Source organism: Phodopus roborovskii, unplaced genomic scaffold, assembly GCF_943737965.1.
Source record: "Phodopus roborovskii unplaced genomic scaffold, PHOROB, whole genome shotgun sequence".
NCBI lineage: Eukaryota > Metazoa > Chordata > Mammalia > Rodentia > Cricetidae > Phodopus > Phodopus roborovskii.
In genome coordinates this window covers 4,989,873-5,010,495 of record NW_026126549.1, presented here as the reverse complement: position 1 = coordinate 5,010,495, position 20,623 = coordinate 4,989,873, and the positions used below count along the sequence as shown (strand labels likewise).

Sequence of the window (20,623 nt, the reverse complement as noted above, 5' to 3'; positions counted from 1 at the left end):
TAGCTCCCTGGTGGGCCAGTTTAGCCAACTGGTGAATGCCAGGTTCAGTGAGAGGCCCTGTCTTAAAATATTTAAATGAAGAGTGATTGAGAAAGACACCCAATGTCAACCTCTGGTCTGACATACACAAGTGTGTGTGTGCATGCATACACACAAAAACATACACATATACACACACGCATGCTCTCTCACACACACGGGATGGGAGGGGAAGAGAAGTGATTAAAACTTTTGAAAACTCAAATAACTACAATATTGTACACTTGAAGTGTCTTCTAGATTTACCCCCTCTTAATCAGACAGCTTTTCTTGGAATGCTCCCATCTGTATTAGCACTAAGGTAGAGTACCGTAGAGAATTAGATTTCCCTGCATTTATGCTTGACAAGACTGTACCTACATGTAATTTCTACTAATTATCAAATGGAAAGACATCACAGCACAGACAGAAGAGCTGGCATTAGTTCCTTCTGGGGAAGAAGGAAAAAATTATGAGCAGTGGAAGTGGCATGTATGTTAAGAGATTAAAATTCCAAACACACTGTAAACTTAGCTCGCCTAAATCTGCAACCTTAGAAAATTAAAATGTCTCACTATATTTGGTGTCATAACTCAAGATCTAGGTTTAACTTACTTTCTATAATTTAAGACAAAAAAAATCCTGCTCACCTATAAATAGACCTAGAATAGAATGCCATTTTAAACTAGCAGCTCTTGCGAAGGAAAAAAATAAGCAGTTGGGGAGCATGTTGAGTCAGGCTCCAGAGAGAACGTCAAAATTTGCCGTGTTCTCTGCAAGCATGCGCACTGAGAAGGGTGTTTGCCTGCCACCTTCAGAGTTTATATGTAACACCTTACTGGTTTCCTTTCTCTCCAGCTGCCCTTCTTTGACTATTTCTGCTCGAGTCTCTTGTGATGATAAAGCTTTGCACCGGGACACAGCTTCCTGCCCCTTCCACAGCATCTGCTATCGCTAGCAGCATGCCTGAGAAGCTTTGGGGTTGATTCAGACTCTAGCCTGCAGAACCGCCTTGCGTGCTCGTAGGACATCTAAGATGTCTATGACTCTACTTAAGGCTTAGCTTAAGTCTGTGCTTTAGCAGTCTCTATCTGTCTGACCGTCTGTCAGAGCCTAAGCCTGCTGTGTACTTTGAGGTCTCTTCAACCTCAAAGTCAATGCTTTGCTTTCAGAGGCCTGGAAGAACCTTACATCTTCCTTCTCTCTTCCAGAAGATTCACATCTTCCCCTGCTTCTTTGGATGGCTCCCATCCTGCACACTCACACAAATAATTTTCCATCCATGTGCCTTTCTTTTGTGCGCACACTTAAGATGTTGATCAATAAATCACCCACTGCCAAGCTTCCTCCTTTGCCACTTACATCCTCCGAAATTTCAGATGGGAAAAGGAGTTCATTATTTTTTCTTCTTGATTTCCAGCTATGTCTTTTTTCCTCTCTCTGTGTATCATCTTAGTTCTCAACCCACCATTTGTTCCTTGCAGAGTGTCCCTTTCACCATCTAAAAGCTAAGGAGAATCTCATCTCCTTGTCTTGTTCAACAGGGACACTTGTGGGCTTTGAGGTCGCAGAACTAGTAGTACAGCTTCTGCCATGTCTATAGAGGGTACCATGAGTGCTCACTGGGGAAGATGAGACCTCCCAGCAGAGAGCCACCTTCATCCTTATCCTGGTAATGAAGCTAAGCTCACCGAGAGCACCAGTCTGATCAGGTGTGTGGAAGAACTTGCTTCATGATGTCACACATGGCAAACCCTTGGGGTTAGAAGCCATTAGGGATACAGGAAGCATGTGTTCAAGACACAGCTCACACTTCACTGGATCTGAAGGCCTCAGCCACATGTGAAAGAGAGAGGAACCCTCTGTGCCCAGCCATATATCCCCACTGTGGAGGTGAAACTTGTCAAACCAGCTATTCAGTTCTCACTTATGAAAACATTCGTGAGTTAGCAATGAACAATCTAATAGAGATCCATTATTGTGCTTGATGAAAAGTTGCCTTTTTTTCTGAGACAGGGTCATAACTTGTGTCCTGGAACTCACTGTGTAACCTCCCAAGTGCTAAAATCATAGGGAAACTAGATTTTCTATCAATAATTGAAGCCACCTTTATAAGCTATTGTTCTAGGTAGTATGGAGGTCACTTTCCCATGTCACCAAGTTTTTTAAAGTCTATGTTTATGTTAGTGTAAGGCGCAGTCTAAGGTAGCATCATAATAAAAAAATAAATAAATAAATAAATAAATGCAACTTAGTTTTCCCATTTCCTTTTTATCTTTTTGGTTGCACCAAGCCTGAAGCCTAGCTTTTGCAACAATAGTTCTAACCTATCTCATAACACTTACGATCTTTTTTTTTTTAATTCATAGCTAACTTTAAACTCTAGATCCTTCCCAGATGACTGAAACAACTAGAATTTAAACTCAAACTTTTTTCAATATGTTTTTATAATTTTGGTAATTTACATGAAACTGCTTTTTTTCAATGTATTAAAGTGATGTGAAATTCCCAATCAAAATAAATGTAGTTTTCTAAAAAGTAGATCCATTTTAAGTAAACATTAAATCACAGCACAGGTAAAACATAAATTTTAAGTATCTAAAGGGGACTAACAAGTATCTGAGGTTTATTGAGTACTATGTAGCTGTTTTTTGAGGTTTTGGGGCACTTTTAAAAATGAGTATGCATTACCCCATACCAACTGAGCTAGAGTCTCAGACTGCTGGTCTCAGCAGTCAGTGTTTCTCTCAAATGATCCTGATGAAAAACTGTACTAGAAGAATGAGAAAAATCTTCCATTTCCTTTATTTTCAATGTCTTTTGTCTGGACAAGCACTTGTTCGAATGGCTATGAGGTAGGTAATGTGTTATTTGCAAGTTGAATGCAATAGTGAGTTTTATCTTTAGCAAGGTTTTCTAGCAATCATTCAACAAAAATGTGCTGAGAAGTAACTATGTGTAATTCCCTGAGGGCTGAAGAGACCATGTGAATAAGAGGCCCTGCCACTGTAGGACTTAGATGCTAGCATGAGCTCATCTATGCTGAGTATTCTCTCCCTCTCCCTCTCCCTCTGTCTCTCTTCCTGCTTATAATGATGCCTTTGTCAAATCACGCCTGGATGAACATAAAACTGTTGCAAGTTTTGGGATCTATCCATAGATCAATCTATTTGATAATACTGGTGACACTGAGATTACTGTCATGGGAAGTTGCAAACCAGCCTTCCCTCTCGTGTTTGCCTCATTTTTAAATATCTGAGTACCCTTAACTCCTCTTTGTACTTTAAGAGACTTCCATATCCCACCTATGGTGTTAACTAAATGACCTAACCCCACTGAGCTTCTCAAGATTTCCATGCAGTTTACAATTGGCAGCATGTGCTGAGCTTATGGGAAGCAGGAAGATGGGGTGGTAAAGAGGCAGTTTTAGAGTGACTAAGTTCCAAAGTCATCCCAGAAAAAAGGTCAGAATTCATTTAAAAAAAAAAAAAACCTCTTTTAAAAAGTCCATACTTCCCCAGACAGTGCTTACAGCTTTTGCAAACTGCATAACATAATTAATGTGTAGATGATGTACAGACAGTGTGTGGTATAAAGCAGCAGGGGAAGGGGGCATTACAAGAAAGACACATCAGTGACCCTCAGTACCTCATTTGACATTCTAAAATGCTGAGCCATGAGGCCACCTATCTGTCTACACAGGGCAGTTGCATGCACCTTTGGGGGCCCTCTGACTACTGGGGACAGAATGGCTGGGGTTATCAATGCATGGATTTGTCTCCCTCTTTCTTGTATGTAATCATGATTGGTGGGAGCCACATGCTAAATGCATGTGAATGAAACTCAGTGAATAACTATTATTCCTGGGTTACAGGCCATGTGACTCATCAACAGAATGTAAACTGGGTAGAAGTCAGGTGCAGGCATTTTGTGGTCAAATGCAGGAAGTGTAACAACCCCATGTTTGTCCCCTGTTCCCTCTGTCTAGTCTGTTTTCTCTTCTTTCCAATCTTCCTGTCTTTAAACCTCTGAACTTTCTGTTTTGTCAGTGGCTGTTGTCTTTGACTCTGGGGTAAATAATTCATGCTGAGAAAAAAAAAAAAATACCTACTGTTATGAGTAGGTTTTTCCCTGTCGGTCTGGTCCCACCATTACACCAGCCCCAAATAACACACAGAGACGCTGTATTAGACATAATTCTGTTGGCCAATTACTAGTGTTTTATTGGCTGGCTCTGTCTTAATTCTTAACCCATTTCTATTAATCTAAGTACTTCCACGAGGCTTTATCTTACCAGAGAGAGGGGCTGGTGTTCTACGCTGTAGTTCTCCATCTTGGATCTCCTCCTTACTCCTTCCTCTTTCCTCCTAGTCTCCTACTCCCGCCTATCTTGCTTTCCTATTGGCCAACAGTGCTTTATTCATTAACCAATAACAGAAACCTATTTACAAAATGACATCTCCCATTGTTTCAAGGCCTAGAGTCAAGCTAGGCAATGGCCTCCAACCTACCACCCTTCCCTATAACTCACCTTTCCCCAAATCACAGGGCAAAGAAGAGTTAGGGATGAGTCAGGGCATGGATGGTGACCAGGAAACCTTGAAGGGAATAGATGCAGGACACCATAGGACAAGGCCTGATGTTGCTGAGTGTGGAGAGAAGAATCAGCTGCTCAAGAGTAGGATGCAGAAACAGGGCCACTGTGGAAAATTTCAGGGTCTTAGTTGCCAGTAAGACTGTGCATTTCTCCAAAAGATTGTAATTACCTAACTTATTCCATCCAGGATGAACCTTTGTTTTGTTTTTGTACATTTTACCTACTTAATATGGTATATATTCTAATTTTTAAAGGAATATTACAGGGCTTAGGGTGTGACTCAATGGTAAAGCACTTGCCTAGGATGTTCAAGGCCCTGAGTTCAAGCCCCCAGAAGAACCACATAGACAGACAGACAGAATCATTTAAATGAAAATTGTTCATTGAACTTCTAAGATGAAAAAAAATTTATGATAAATGGGCTCATTGCTTGAAGATTAAAGGTAGTTATAAATAACAAACAAACACAATTTCTGCCTAAGAAACAGTGACCAATTGGGTTTTGCCATCCTTGAGCAAAGGAGCATTAGTGAGAGGTGACCCAGGGAATGGTGCTGTGTTGAGGCAGGAACCTGGAGATCTGTTTTCTTAGGACTCTCACAGCTGCAACTTACTGTCAGTGGGATGGAGAGCCTGCACAGAATGAAGAATGCCCTACTAACTGTAACAGTGGAAATCATGAGGCTGAGAAAGAGCTGGGAAGAGAGAGGAGGAGAGATCACAGAAAACAATGTATAGAGTCCAAGGGCACCAAAGGCTTATGGGAATATCTGGCCCTTCCAGTCTTCTGTTGGCTATGGCATCCCTCCCCTTGCTGTCCCTGGCCACCCCACCCCCACACTGTGCTGATGGTGCTGACAGGATAGAAGCAGCTCTTATCTCACAGGAATAGAGATGGTGTACTCATGACAGGGCTTGGCTTTCCCCAGGAAGAGGCAATTGTGCGATGAAGAAAGCATTGATTGTCATTTTATTTGTCTGTTTGTTTGTTTTTGCATATGTATGCACACATGCTTACAAATACCCATGTGGAACAACTTTGAGGAATCCTTTCTCTCCATCCATTCCACCATGTAGATCTTAGAGATCAAATACAATCCTCGGCCAAGGTACCAGGAACTTTTTTCTGCTTGGCCATCTTTACGATGCAGTATTACTTTGTTGATCAGGCCCTTGGGTAACCACTGATTGCTCAGCCTCCCATGACTAGGCTTATAGACCAGAATGAAGAAAACTAAGAATTTTATCCTGGTGAGGTATTAGATATGATGATTTTTCTTCTTTTTAAATGTAATGTGAAAGTTTGATGGATAAGGTAACCAAATAAACTGAAACACTTAAATGGTTCCTAATTTAATAAGCTCACCAAGGGAATAGTACTTACATTGTAAGCTGCTTTTTATTACTTTATATGTCTGAGAAATAAGCTAAGTGTAGCCAAAAGGAAAAAAAACAAGTGTAGAAAAGTCAGTTTGCATTATTCCTGTTTCAAAATGCTTTTATGTCATATTTATCCTAAGTCCTCCCCTTGACTTCCAGATCTACCCCCACTTCCCTAGCCCTGACTTTGTATTCTTTTTTAGCCCTTCCTTTTATTTTATATTGCAATATTACAAAAGAAAAATGCATTTATAGCCTATAGTGGTTCTTCCCAAGGTTAGAATGCTACTGCTTGTGAAGTGCGTGTTTTTATGTCTTCCCTGTGCTTCTACTCTTCATATGCTGTCATAACAGCAGTAGAGGAATACAATTCTCATACTGTCTACACCACCTAGCTATATAGAGAGCCCTCCAAGAGAATTCAGCATCTAAGTACACTGTAACTTCTTCAGCCTCTCCTCCAAAAGAGTCTAGGTTTTGATAGGATATAATCATAACTAATGGTGGAAACTAATATTCTCCAACATTTTTGGTCAGGTTCTGAGTAACAGTTTCCATTCAAGAAGGACTTTCTAAGTTAAAGGTTGTATTATTTTTCTTTTAGTATCTACTTCTGACTTTTTTTGTTGCAGTGGTTGTAACCCAGTGGTTCTCAACCTGTAGGTTGCAACCCATTTGGTGGTTGAACCATCCTTTCACAGGGGTAGCCTAAGACCATCAGAAAACAGGTATCAGATCATTCAGCCTTGAAAGGTCATTAAAGTTTACCCATTCCTGTGGGACAGGAACCAGTGATCACTTCTGCCACCTGCAGGTGGGAAGCAGAACTGACACACCTCTGCCACAAAGGGCTCTATAACACATCTAATGAAAGGCCCTGTTTTCAAGGTGTTGGCAAGGTATCTTTGTATGCAAGTAGGCCTTGTTTGTGTAAACAACTTCCTAGAGTAACTTCACTGGCAGGATTTGTCAAGTCAGTATGGAATTTGTATTCATATCATTGATTCTGCATATTCTATAATCATAAATAACAGACTATGATATATACTGGTCAAGGTCTAGTATCTGCAGCCACCAAATCTTCATTGAACATTTATCCTAATAGCAAACATCACCAAATTTTATAAACACTCTCACCAATAGCATGTGAGAGGCAAAGATAGTTTCTGTGACTAGTCCTTACCAAACTCACCCAAAACGAAGCCACTGACTCTCCCTACCCACCCCTTCCCAGCTATGTGTTAATTGGATTTGCCTTGATCTGTAGCATTTCGGGATGTTTCCTCCTTCGTGTGAGATTACACAATGTGTAACACTGAGGGAAATAACAGAGGAGGCAGTGATGCTGGCAGAACATGGAAATGTCTGGAGAAAAATAGCACAGAACTGGCAGCAACCGGGGCTTCTGCACCAAGTGGTAATTAGATGGCAGGTTTATCTTCTGAGGGAGAGGTGTTTCTTCTCTCTTCTCCATATACAGGCTGGAAGTCAAACACTGAGAATGCGAAATTGTTATTCTGTCATGAAAATCATCTTTGATACCCTGAGTTTCAATCGTATGTGTGTGCATGTGCGTGTGACCATGTGCATGTTTAACCAGGTGGGGTGGGTGTGATCCATACTCTGCCAATAAGAGTTAAATCTCTAAGAAATATAAAGATAAAGATGGATGGATAGATAGATAAATAGAATATAGAAGGATAGATGATGGATGGATAGATAGATAGATAGATATTAGTGGATAAATATGAATGGATAGATAGGTGTGTGTGTGTGTGTGTGTGTGTGTGTGTGTGTGTGTGTGTGTGTGTTATGCCTATGTATGGAAATTGATACCAGGACTTTGTACACATAGAGCACGTGGACCCCATTGATTCCCATCCCCAGCCATGAGCTGAGCCTTCTGCAGCCTCTTGTCAGCTGACACAGGCTTTCCTCTGTCTGCTCAGCTTACTTTGTATCTTGGAAGGGCTCTCTTAAGAGCTCAGCTTCTCCATCTCAAAGCCATTGTCATTTTAGCCTGGGTAATTCTTTGTCGTGATCTTGTGTACACTGTGCAGCATTAGCAACCTCCCTGGCTTCTGCACACTGATGCCAAGAATATCTACTCAGCTACTCCAGAGCTATCTCCAGACATCACCTAATGGCTAAGTTGTCCCTGTAAAGAGCAGCTGACTTAAGAACTGAGTTGCTTTGGAGAAAGTGAGTCTTTACTTCTTTCCAAACAGTTAATATGATCCCCCAATCTAAATTGGGAACCTTAATTTTTTTTCTCCTTCTCTCATGAAAAGTCAGTGTGGAGTGAGTGACAGTCTGTAACAATACACTTGCCTGAGACGTGAATGTCTTTCTTCCTATTGCACTTTCAGTCCCATGGTAAAATCTATTTTGTTCGCTCTGTACACGCATCACCTAGTGCAGTGATTGGCACTTAATAAGTATCTGTCAAATGAAAGGATATAATTCTGTTATTTAATATCCTCAAGTACAAAGCCCGACTTGGTCCAAAGGGGTTTTGTTCTGGGGGCTTATTTCAATCTATATGGCAAAGTCTGTAAAAGAAGAAATTAGGGCCATATTGAGGCTGTTGAAGGGTGTGAGCAGGGAAATCTAAAAATTATATTATTTGGATAGGATTCCTTGGGGGTTTTGGCGGAGTGCTGTTGATTGGCAGCTTCATTCTGGAAACAACAGCTCTGATATGTCATCATAAGCTGAGCCAACCTGTCCCTCCTGCTTCCCCAACCCACCCACCAATCCACAGAAGGAACAAGGGTTTTGACCAGAATGAGGCTTGATGCTCACTCTATCAGTTCTCTAAGGACCAGGAGGGACAGACAGTCACCCAAAATAAACCTCATCAGAGACAGCACATGAGGCCTTATAATGCTCCTTTTCATGTTTAAAAATGGAATTAAGATGCATAATTTTTTAAATGAAAAATGACTGACTGGCATTCTTCCCACCAAAAATGGGGAGTAATTTAATTTGTTAGTGGCTTATTTTATTTGACAGTCTTTGTACATACTCGATTTGGTTTGTTACACTGAATTAGTCTTTAACAGTGGGTGCATCATGCCAGGCTCTATCCCCCAGGTGGGTTTGATAATTGGACGAGTGTCCATATTGTTCAAGGTTTCATTACAATGAGAACAGAGGCTCCTGGGCAGTGTGAGTGAGCTGCTCCTCCCAACCTCCCGAGTATCCTCACCCTGACCTGACCACGGCATCTTCTCCAGCTCTCCTCTGCTCATCACATCCTCTCCAACTTCACCATTCTCTGGTGCTTTGCACATGCTTCAGTCTTGGTTTTACATCTATGGGTCCCCCTGCCCCATGTACTTTAGCATCTGTCTACATGGTGCCCTTCAGAGAAGCCTTCCTGGAGAAGCCATGTCTTATAGCATGAGAGAGAGAGAGACAGAGAGAGAGAGAGAGAGAGATGCCACCTAAAGCAAGCATGACTACATATACGCCGAGACATGCCCGATACAGGGAAGAGATCTAATTGTGTTTGTTGAGTGAATAATAAAATTATTGGCCCAACTCTCAGGAGCATACACACTCCCCCATGGCCCCCCTTCTAGTCTATCTTGGGTCAACATCCTCTCCTCTCTGGGTCTGCCGCCACCTCCCAAGGAGACACAAGGCCACTTAGGTGACAGCTCCTGGTAAGGTCACACTGAACTGCAGTACAGCTCGGCACCCCTTCCTCAAGTATCTATGCAGCCTGGTACAGAACCAGGAGGACAGAGAGTCAGGCTGAATCCTGAGCCAAGGAGTGTAGGAATATTGGCTCTGCCTTGGGCTAACTGTGTGACTTTAGATTAATTACTCAACCATTCTGTGCCTCACCTTTCCTGTCTGTCGCTTAGGGACTATGAAGACAAGGTAATTCACCGATGACTGACTTAAATGTTTAAAGTTTTTAGGCAGTAGATAACGGGGTGTCACTTAAGGTGGGGTGTTCATAGAAGGTCTGTCTGAGAGGGTGCCACTGGAAAGAGGCACTGAGTAGAGAGGCTCTCTGACAGATCAGACTCAGGCTGCCTTTTATTCCCAGGGACATCCATCATGAATATAATAACAGGATGCCAGATGCCCTTAAAAATAATGGGATTATGTTGTTTCCTCCCAGTGTCACATAGACACGTGTGTGAGAATACTCATATGCACAACCAACCTCAGAAGATGCTGAACCTGAGCACAGTAGGAGGGATACAAGCTGGCCTAGAAAGGACATTGCTGCATCCCAGCTTGGGTTATCCTAGGTGCAGTCTCAGCAGCTGCCAGAAAGCCTCAGATAAAAGCTTCAGCTGAGTTAAGTGGTGCCAGGCCTCACTGGGCATTTGCTCATGATTCCAGCAGGCAGGTCACAGGTTCAAGGCCATCCTGGGCTACTTGTAAAGACCTTGTTCTCCCAACACCAAAAGCTAAGCCTGCTCTCTTCATGACACGGGGCTGCATTCTCCCCTATAGGGTGGCAAACAGAGCCCCTTTCAAGGCTGGCTCTGGAGAGGTTGGGTGAGATGGTGGCTGGGGTGGAGTTGAAACCTGGAGTTCTAAACACCATGGCTGGCTCATAGCACAGGAAGGCTGCCAGAACAGCACTCTCCAAAGAAAGCCCAAATAGTGCTTGCCATTCTTGAAATCATGCCCCACTTTTCTCCCTGCATGGCCTCAGAAGGAACAATCAGGCCATGCTGGAATCACAGTCCCAACATGGCTGCCTAATCTGCCCATCTGGCCCTTCCTTATGAAGTAGTTATGGGAAGAGGACAAGCTTTTACATGAACATAAGAATAATTCAGGGACATAGCCATGCACACATACACAGATATACATGCACACATGCATGCCCACACAGATATACACACAGACCCTATCTGTACAAAGCATCAGAGGACTCCATCCCCAGACACCTGCTCTGAGCCCTTCCCCATTATACAACCCATCATGGATTGTGTCAGCCTGCATTAGCAACCAGGCTCATCACATTAGGCAGCAGCCCTGGGCTGGCAGCTACCACTTTGTAATGCCTCTTTATCCTGTTGTCACGCTCCCTTCTGCATCAAGCACAGCCACAGGAGCAATCTGAAGACCCAATGCCCACATGAAGGACCAGGGTAGAGGTCAAGGATTTCAAGGAAGGCTGACAGGTCCCAGTCCCCTCAGGCACCTCTGAAAGGCTCCAAGGGCGAGTGCCTTTAGGACCAACTCTAAAAGTGTGGGCGGCAGGTGCTTCTGAAAACACACAACATAGATGCCCTGTCCATTTACTATGAAAATCTGTGATGACTATGGAAGCTTCACTCCAACAGCATGATGTGGCATCAGTAATGTCTCTCTTCTACAAACCCTTCTGTCTATTTATCCAGGTCACCTATAAAGCATTGATCAGTTCCCACCCTGTACAATGTTTCTGCCTGGTGGAGATGAGGAAAAAACTCTGTTTGCAGCCAGATGGGTCCTGAGATCAAATCCTGTCTGTGCCTTCTCATACCTGGGCCACCTTGAAACAGTAACTTGGCCTCTCTCTGTTTCCTGTTTGTAATCCTACTCTGTGCCAGTACCTGTTTTACAGTTGTAGAAGAATTATCTGGGATTCCATGTGAAGAGTGCCTGGCCAGGCACTGATGCTTCAGTAACTGTTTCAGGTCCAAGTTCATGGGGTGGGGGGATGTTGGTTGTATCCATTGTGAAGCCTCAGCTCATGCAAGCCCTTAGCCTTAGCTGTTGTTCACTCATGCACAACTACCCATAAAAGTTGGAGCTCAGCCCAACTCATCTCTACTACACCTCCAGAAAGATCTGGTCAAAATCTGACCTCAGTCATGTCTGGGTCATCACAAATGCACCCATTCTTCCCACCACCTTGATGTAGGCAGAGTCCCTTCTTGCAGCCCACCCCAAATCTACCCTGTTACCTTCACTCTTACAGTGGGTTCTGTCACCACCACCACCCACACACACTTTTAACCCCAATCCTCAGGAAGCATCATCTCAAGACCCACCATGCACTATGCCTCCTCCTTGGGGCACTTGCTCTATTGTCATGTAAAATCATTCACACACCCCCAGCTATGGCAGCCATATGATGGTGAGGCAGGGGTGCTGTGCTTACTGGGTGAGCCCTGGGCACTTCGTACAATGCTCAGTTGGTGTTGCTAAAAGAGCGGGTGGGATGGATAGCGATTGACTCAATAAACCCCATCACTAACTTCAAAAGCAAGAGGACAGAGCAGGTCCAGTTATTGACCACAGCATGGGGCACAACCCAGCCCATCAGATGGTGGTTACTTATGCTCAGAGCACAGGCCCCCTACTCCCCAACATGTTTTGCAAAACTGATTTACATGCATGCCTGGTATATGAGGCCCAAGAGATCAACCCCTCCCTCCCTCTATCCTGGCACACAGAAGACCCCACAATTGACTTCTGGGACACCCAGCATCTCATCTGTGTAGACCTTATGTTTTTCTCAGAACTGTTCATTTGCACAGAGAGAAAGAGGGGGAGAGGGAGAGAAAGAGAGGAAGGGAAGGGAAAGGGGGAGAGAGAGAGAGGAGGGAGGGAGGGAAGGAAGGAGGGAGAGAGAGAAAAGCCTCTGAACAACTCTAAGGTGGAGCTGAGAGAACTCTGCCTTCTAGAAGGTGACTGCCTTTCAGGAAGCCAACCTGCTTTGGGCTACCTCTTCTTGCCACCTAGGGTGATGTTGATCCAAAAGCTAGTCTTAATCTACCACCTGCTGCCACATCAGCCAGGGCTCCTACGAGAGCCTTTGTGAGGAAGGAAAAGATATTTGTGGCTCTTTATCTCCTTGTTTCTATTAAAGATCGGTGCCTGTGTTGTGTAGTTTAGCTTATTTTGGTGTCTGTCCACATTTCCTAGAGAAAACTCTCTCTCAGTGGCCTAACACCCCAGCCTGCCATGAAGAAAATGCCTGCTGACATTCATTCTACTCAGTTATTCAGAAATAAATGACTGGACACCTTTTATAATTCAGAAGAGTGGCCATATGATTTACTGTCCAAACAGGGATCAGTTTGAATGTGGCACTACCTAATCGGTATGCAAGGAAAATAAGTGTGTAAACAAAGATGTCCCCAGGCCAGCCAGGATGCAACAACCACTCATATACTCATGGCTCATTTGGGGTCACTAGAGTCTTGTATGGTGGAATGCTTCCCTAACCATGTCCATAAAGGTTAAGAGTAAAACTAGGAGGGGACCCCCGTCTCTAGGGGCATGATGTAAGGACCTAAGAAAGATGAACTGAGGTTAGAGCTAAATGATTCATTCCTAAGATTTTTCCTCAATCTCCTTCCTGAATATTAAAAAAAAAAAAAAAAGTACATATTAGCAACAGTAAATGGACCTATTAGGATGGGTGTATGTGTGCAAGTGTGTGCATATACATGCATATTTGTGTGTATGTATCAATAATATCATGAATTTGATAGGAAGTGAAGGGGGAATGATGGAAACATAGCATTCATGTATAAAATTTTCAAAAAACAAAAGTGTTTAAGTTTAAAACTGTGCAATCAGACCAGGAGTGAGAGCTTACAAGACTGCGTCCCCACAAGTCCCCTGAAGGGGACTGGGGAAAGTTTCAAATTTATGAAGATGTAATGTTGTCCCCACCCCCACCCCTAACCCCCACCCCTAACTCTTGGCTTCAGGGTTGTGACTTACTGTGTGGTGGTAAGGACACAGCACAACCCATTTCCTACCAGGAAAGGCTTCTATTCTGAACACTGTGTTCCTTTCATATCCCAGGTGCCCGTCCTGAGACCCATGGACCTGATGGTGGAGGCCACCCCACGAAGAGTGTTTGCCAATGCGCACACATACCACATCAACTCCATCTCTGTCAACAGCGACTACGAGACCTACATGTCTGCTGATGACCTGAGGATTAATCTGTGGAACTTTGAGATAACCAATCAGAGTTTTAGTATCCTTTCCTTGCAAGCCAATAGCCCATTGGCCTGTCTCAAGGGTATCCAGGTAGGAGTGGGCTTGGGAGAAAGAGGTAAGAAAAGAACTGTCAAAATGGAAATGCCTGGCATCTATGAAGGAAAATCTTCAAGTGTGGACAGGGCAGCAAGGCTAGGCTCTGAAATGCAACTTAAAATCAGTGAGTAATGACCCTAATGTGGCTGAGGATATATATATAAGTACTTGTCTACAAGACCCTAGGTTCAATCCCAGAACCTCAAACAAGACAAAAACTATAAGCATTATTTATTGCCTTCCACAGAACTAAAATTGTGGAAAGTAAAAAAGATTCCTGAGTGTGTAAGGCCGGTTCTTGACCTCATTATACCAATCCTGTATATTTAGTGACGAAAGCTGATCTTTGCAGCTGTATTTCATGACCCCCAAAGACCATCAGAAAACACAGATATTTACACTATCATTCATAACTACCAAAATTACAGTTGTGAAGTAGCAATGGAAATAATTTCATGGTTGGGGGTCACCACAACATAAGGAACTGTATTAAAGGGTCCCGGCATTAGGAAGGTCTAGAGTATGCCTATCTGGTGCATCCTAAACCATAAGTCTTAGCTCTAGTTCCCAACTCAGTTAATGGCCTCAGCCCTTGCAAGTTGAGTACTTGCTCCAAGTCAACCTTGATTCTGCCCTTCAGTTGCCAGCATCTGCTCTTCCAGCCCTACCCATCAGTGAGCTGTCTACAATGAACCTTGGATAGCTGAGATGCCCCCATCCCCACTGCTGCCAACACTCACTGACATGGGCCACTGTTGTCTGCCTCCCCTGTGGCTGCCTGATTCCTCTCCATCAGGCAGGGTATACATATCACTTACCATGTGACCTACATGACATCCTGGCTATGCACTTAACACTCCAGTAACTTTCCAGTGAGCTGAAAAATTCTAAGTTGTTTCCCAGGGTCTAGAAGATTCTACACCATCTGGGCCCTGACTCCCTCTGACACCTGTCATGTCGCTCTTACCTCACCCACTCTGCTTCAGCCAGTGAACCATGTTTCTATTCCTGGCTAAGCTTTTTCTTCTTTTTTGCACCTGCAATCCCCCTCTGTCTGGAAATGTGTCCCCAGAGTTCTTGATGCCAGCCTCAATCGATCTACCACCTCTGCAAAGACTCTCCCACTAGTTTCCAAGTGGCTGCCGGCAGCTGTATTCTTGCTGTCTTCATCATGCTCACTGGGATTTGAAATGTTTTAGTGTGTGTACTTTTAGTTGCCCCCATAAGAATGTCAATTTCATGAGAGCAGGGGCCCTGAATGACCCATTGCTGTATTCCGATGGATTCAGCAGCATTCTGAACCTGACCGCAGCACACAGCAAGTGAGGACATCATAGGCTGTGGTCAGAGTGGAGCTATAGGAGAGACTTCACTGTGCAACCTAACTTGGAAACTGAACTTGAATTGGGTTAGTTGGTAAAGTGCTTGCTTGCTCAGTTACCATGAGAACCTGAGGTTGATCCCCAGAACTCTGGAAAAATAGCCCTGATGTGATGGTACCTTGTCGTAATCCCAGCAGTAAGGAGATAGAGGTAGGGTCACTCTCCAGCCATCCGAGCACATTGGTAAGTTATAAGCTAGTGGGAGACCCTGTATTTTTGAGGTGTGAGGCTATCTAAAGAGTAACAGCCACACACAGGCATGGAAAGGACATTGGTGCAATGGGTATACAGCTTGTTAGTCCCTACCACAGAGGCATCCTATAGTCCCTGAAGGTTCTTAGGGAACGTATCTTTTTTTTTTTTTTTTTTTTTTTTTTTTTTTTGTTCAATAGACATTTATTACTTTAGTTGAACCTCTATACACAATGATTTGTTTTGCAGAATAGAAAAGAATTCTAAGTCTCAAGATTGAGTCCAGTATTTTTTGAAAGCCAGTAAAATCATCCTCTAAAAAACTGGAGGAAAAAAATATCAGTTTAAAAGCGTTTCTCTTATCAGGCCTGCTAGCTCAGATCTGTGATAAGGGCAATACTGTCTATTTTTCCCATAGTCAAACACATTTTAGTAGGTAGTATGCCTTTGTGAAATATCAACAACTTCCATTAATATGCCAGGGGTAAACAACCCCAGGCACTACCTAAGACTGTAAACAAAGTCATACTGCCAACATTTTGCCCCCAAGATAAATTGGCCAGTCTAGGATTGATCTTTATATTCACAATCATCCTTGCTATGTGGCAGAAGTAATGATTACATACTAATTTGATAACAACTTTTAAAAATCTGCCCAAGTACAATCCCACTATACCACCCCTAAATATACCCCACCCCATCCAATGTGTTCGTTGCATGTTATAGAACCTATAGCTTTGTTGGGATTATGCAATCTTCTGGTTCATTGAAGTAACTGTTTGCTTGGGAGTTTGGTGAGTACAAACTTTTACAGTTGGGTTTTGCTTAGAAATCTCTAGTAAGAGAAGCTTCCTGTTTTGTGTGCATAGATAGAAAAGGGATCAACCACAGCCCACATTTTGGAAACTGAATACAATGTCCCATTTTCAGAACCAGGTAGATTTGGAAGAGGTTTCATGTTCTGTTGGATCTCTGTGGAGTATGGGTTTGATACCCAGTGATTTGTGTTGACACCTGTATATTTTGAGGTTGAGGGAACGTATCTTTAACCAGGTTCTGGCACTGAGATATACCTAGAGACACTGAGAACTGGCCTTTAGGACGATGACTGGACATCTACCAGATCCTGGAACAGACACACTGTATGGGCCTAGAAATAGCCATCTCTGACTACAGATTTTTTTTCCTGGCACAGCAGCTGCTGATAGAGCAAATTTGTAGAAAGGGGTCGCCTTCCCCTCCTCACATCTATTCCGAGAGTCAGGAATCTGCCTGGGCTCAGCCAGCTGTCACTCTGAGCTCATGCTTCACCAGCCTAGGTGGCATGTTTTCTGAATTTTGCCTCCAGGCCTTCAAGAGGGAAAGGAACTTTCACAGGCATTTGGGGAGACAGATGACTTGGGGAGAATGCAAAGGGGACATATTAATAGTGCCATTTAGGTTATCTTCTGCAGATGTGTGACAGCCTGCCAGATGCTGGCATACAAATGAGACCTTAGCTCTCACCCTTAACATTGCCATATGTAAAATAATCACTGTCATCATGCTGGTGATAACTGATATCTATATAGTGCCTTTCAGCCAGACTGCTCCGGGCAGGAAGGTGTGCAAACTAGGAGCCCTTTGCCTCTCAGCACTGAAGTGTAGCTACCTCTGGAGCAGGCAGTAGCTCTCTTCCACAACATCCTCATAACAGTATCAAGAACAACCCTTGTCTTAAATGCCTTCTGTTTAGTGCCTTCTTCCCTTATATGCCTTTTATCTTAGCAAAAAGACAGGGGCATGGCCTGGGATGCCTGCAAAGCCTGGTGTGGGAATCACTGGGATGGCAGGCAAGATGCTTCAAAGAAATACATGGACTGTTTTCATAACTGTGTGTTAGTGATACCAACAAGCAGAAAACATGCAACCTGTGCATTCACGGATGCTGAAAATTCCAACCTGTGCATTCACAGACGCTGAAAATTCCACTTAAATTACAACATATACATCTAGAATTAACTCAATAAGACAAGTAGAAAGGTTGGGGAAATGCAAGTATAACATGCACATCATAGCTCACAGCACAGCACTCAGAGTCTGACAGGAATAGAGTTCTCACTCAGGCCCACCACTTTCAGACTGAACATTCTCACAATATCACAACATGCCTGTTATTTACCTGGAACCTCCCACCCCCATTCTCCTCTCCACTCATCCTCCATAGGAAAGGACTCTACCAAAGGATTGTGAGCCTGTAAGACTCTCTCACTCTCTCACTCTCTCTCTCTCTCTCTCTCTCTCTCTCTCTCTCTCTCTCTCTCTCACACACACACACACACACACACACACACACACACACACACACACACACACACACGCACTCAGAGAAATGCCTTAATACATAAATGATCAGACTTGGATTTCTGTTGACTTAGCAGCTACACTGAGTCTGCTGACATTTTAGCTACTGTCTGCAGGCCTGCTACCCCACCGTCAGTGTTCTGCTGATCAGGCCACAGTATGCAGGATTTCCAGTCCTGCTGATACTGGCTCTGCTGCTGCCACCAAATGTAGTTTTTAACTAAGTCTCTATTATTCTATTTACCAGAGACCCAGCAAGAGAACATCTCTCCATTCATCCCAAACCAGAAAGACTGAATCTCTAAGTCCCTCCCTACTCCTTCCTGTACATCTCTCTATCCTTCCTGGAACCTCCTTACACTCTGTGGCTAATTTGTATCAACTAGTTGATGGTTCCACCCCCTGATTCAAGGTTGATTTTGTTAACACAGTGTGATCAGTATAACAAAGGCTGATAAAAAATTATGCTTCTTGTAGAAGAGATATGAAAATCAAAGATGATGGCCAGTGGTTTCTGCTCTGTTGAATTCATTGTCTGGATCACACTTTCAATTCTAGATTCCTCCTTTGGCTCTAAGACTTGGGTGATATTTATCAAATGGTGCTGCTTATATTCTAATTAGCACACATTTTCAGTCTCTGGGGTCCAGGGCCTCACATTTAGCACCAGGTAAAAGCATGCCCATCTTTAACCTTTAGGTACCCGACCCTAAGCCCTCTCTTCCGTCCATGCCAGTAAGGCCATCCTATACAATGGGTCCTGTCTTTAAGTGAACAAAATGATCTTGATGCACTGGGATCCCGTTTCTAGGTTAGTAATTTCCTAGAGCAAGAGGTGGCCCTGGGTTTTAATAAGGGAAACTTGCTCTTAACCTGTTTCTTCTTTGGGAACGTGGAGACAGCTCAGTAGGTAAGAACACTTGCTACACAAGTTTGAATCCCCAGCTTAAAGGGTGGGCATGACTATAACCCCAGCTCTGGGGGTGAGGGCAGGGGGTAGGTAGAGATTCAAGGGATATTTTTACCTTGCTCCCAGCATCCTTATAAGGTGGATTCATTTTCACTTTACCCCATCGATGATGTACAGAGACTCAACTCTGTGATTTCTAGCTTCTAGCACAGCAAGCACTTGGTCACACTGTGGATAGCTGCCTCCTGTTTGCACTAATGGGTCAGGGCCACGCAAGCCTGGGGGAAGACGTGGAAGCCTGATACACCTATCTCCTTGTTTCTTAAGATATCTTTCATTCCACCATGGGAATGTCTGGGCTTTCTCTCCCCTAGCTCAGGCTGGCCTCAAACTTGCTCTGTAGTGAAGACTGACCTTAAGCTTCTAATTAGCCTACCTTTTGCTCCCTGTGCCACTCAAAGCTTAGGCAGAGCTAGGATAAAACCCAGGACCTTGAATTTAGTAAGCAAGCACTCTACAAAATTAGCCCTATCTTCAAACCAACCCTGAAGTCCCTATTAGATATCTTCCAGCTAGGTCATGGGTGGTAGTGCGCTCCTTTAACCCCATTACTAGGGAGGCAGAGGCAGGAAGATTTCTGGGTTTGAGACCAGCCTTGTCTACAAAATGAGTTACAGGATAGCCAGGACTACATAGAGAGAAAGAGAGAGATGCCTTCCAGACAGACCTACCCTACTACCTGGTCTCCTTTTTTATTAACTTAGACTGAACTGTTTTATCTATAAAATTCCTCCATGGCTACACTGAGGTAGGTAAGTGGGTCAATGACTGGGTGCATACACCTCACTTTCTCCCTTTTGTCTTCCAGCTTTCTGGAGAATGTCCCTTATAACTGAAACTAATCTGAAATAGGGGAAAGGCAATCCCAAGGTCAATTTAACAAAGCTAGCATTTCCCAAAGCCTTCAAAGTAAGTGTGCAACATACACCCCTTGAGGGAAGACAAGAGCACGGAATTTGGAGCCTGTATTAAAAACTAAATGTGCTACAAATACACCGATACAGGGTCTCACTGTGCAGTCCAGGCTGGCTTGGAACCCAGCATCTCAGTGCCATGGCCGCCTCAAAGCCATGATTACTGGTACATGCCACCACACCAAGAAACTCTGTATACATGAGTTTCTATGTTCATATAGAGTCTATAACTGGTCATATTTGAGGTTTAAATTTTTAGGAGCCTATCTCCAAATTATATAGTAAAATCTATATTAAACCATGCCAACGTAACCAAATACATAATATGTGGCATATGTCCTCCAGGATGCCCAGACAGGAAGGGCCCCAGAAGCTGGGCAGCTTCATGATGGAAATGATATCTGAAACAGACTCTTTGATTATACATTTCTTATAACACAATTTTGGGCTTTTTGACATGTACATAGAAAGAGTCTGCGTTTGTGGGGCTTCCAAGAGCTTCCCAGTCATAAAGTGTGTTGCAACAAAAGTCTTGTGAAGCACCCTATAAACTTAATATGGCATTATATTTCTCTGGCAGCTCCTCAGCCTGAGCCTAGCGTTTGGCAAATACTCCCTGGATACTTGAACATTGGCTTCTTAAGGTCCTAAGGGATTAATAGTTCCTGAAGTTCGCTTCAGAAATCATCCATGCCTTACCAATGTCCTTTTAGCTGATAAAATTGGGCACTTTGTGATCAGTGCTTAATAGCTAAGGGTCAAATTTAAAAAGAAAAAAAAAAGGAAAGAGCTCATGGTACTCATGATA

General features: G+C 43.4%; 1 protein-coding gene across 11 annotated transcripts in view; it reads left to right on the top strand.

Moving 5' to 3' along the window:
- Nucleotides 1-20,623, top strand: part of Ppp2r2b (protein phosphatase 2 regulatory subunit Bbeta) — a 382,601-nt gene that overhangs the window by 321,181 nt on the left and 40,797 nt on the right. For all 11 annotated transcript variants that reach the window (XM_051200854.1, XM_051200855.1, XM_051200859.1 and 8 more), the window contains one exon: nt 13,778-13,955. In XM_051200854.1, the coding sequence (XP_051056811.1) occupies nt 13,778-13,955 (178 nt within the window). The remainder of the gene's footprint in view (nt 1-13,777; nt 13,956-20,623) is intronic.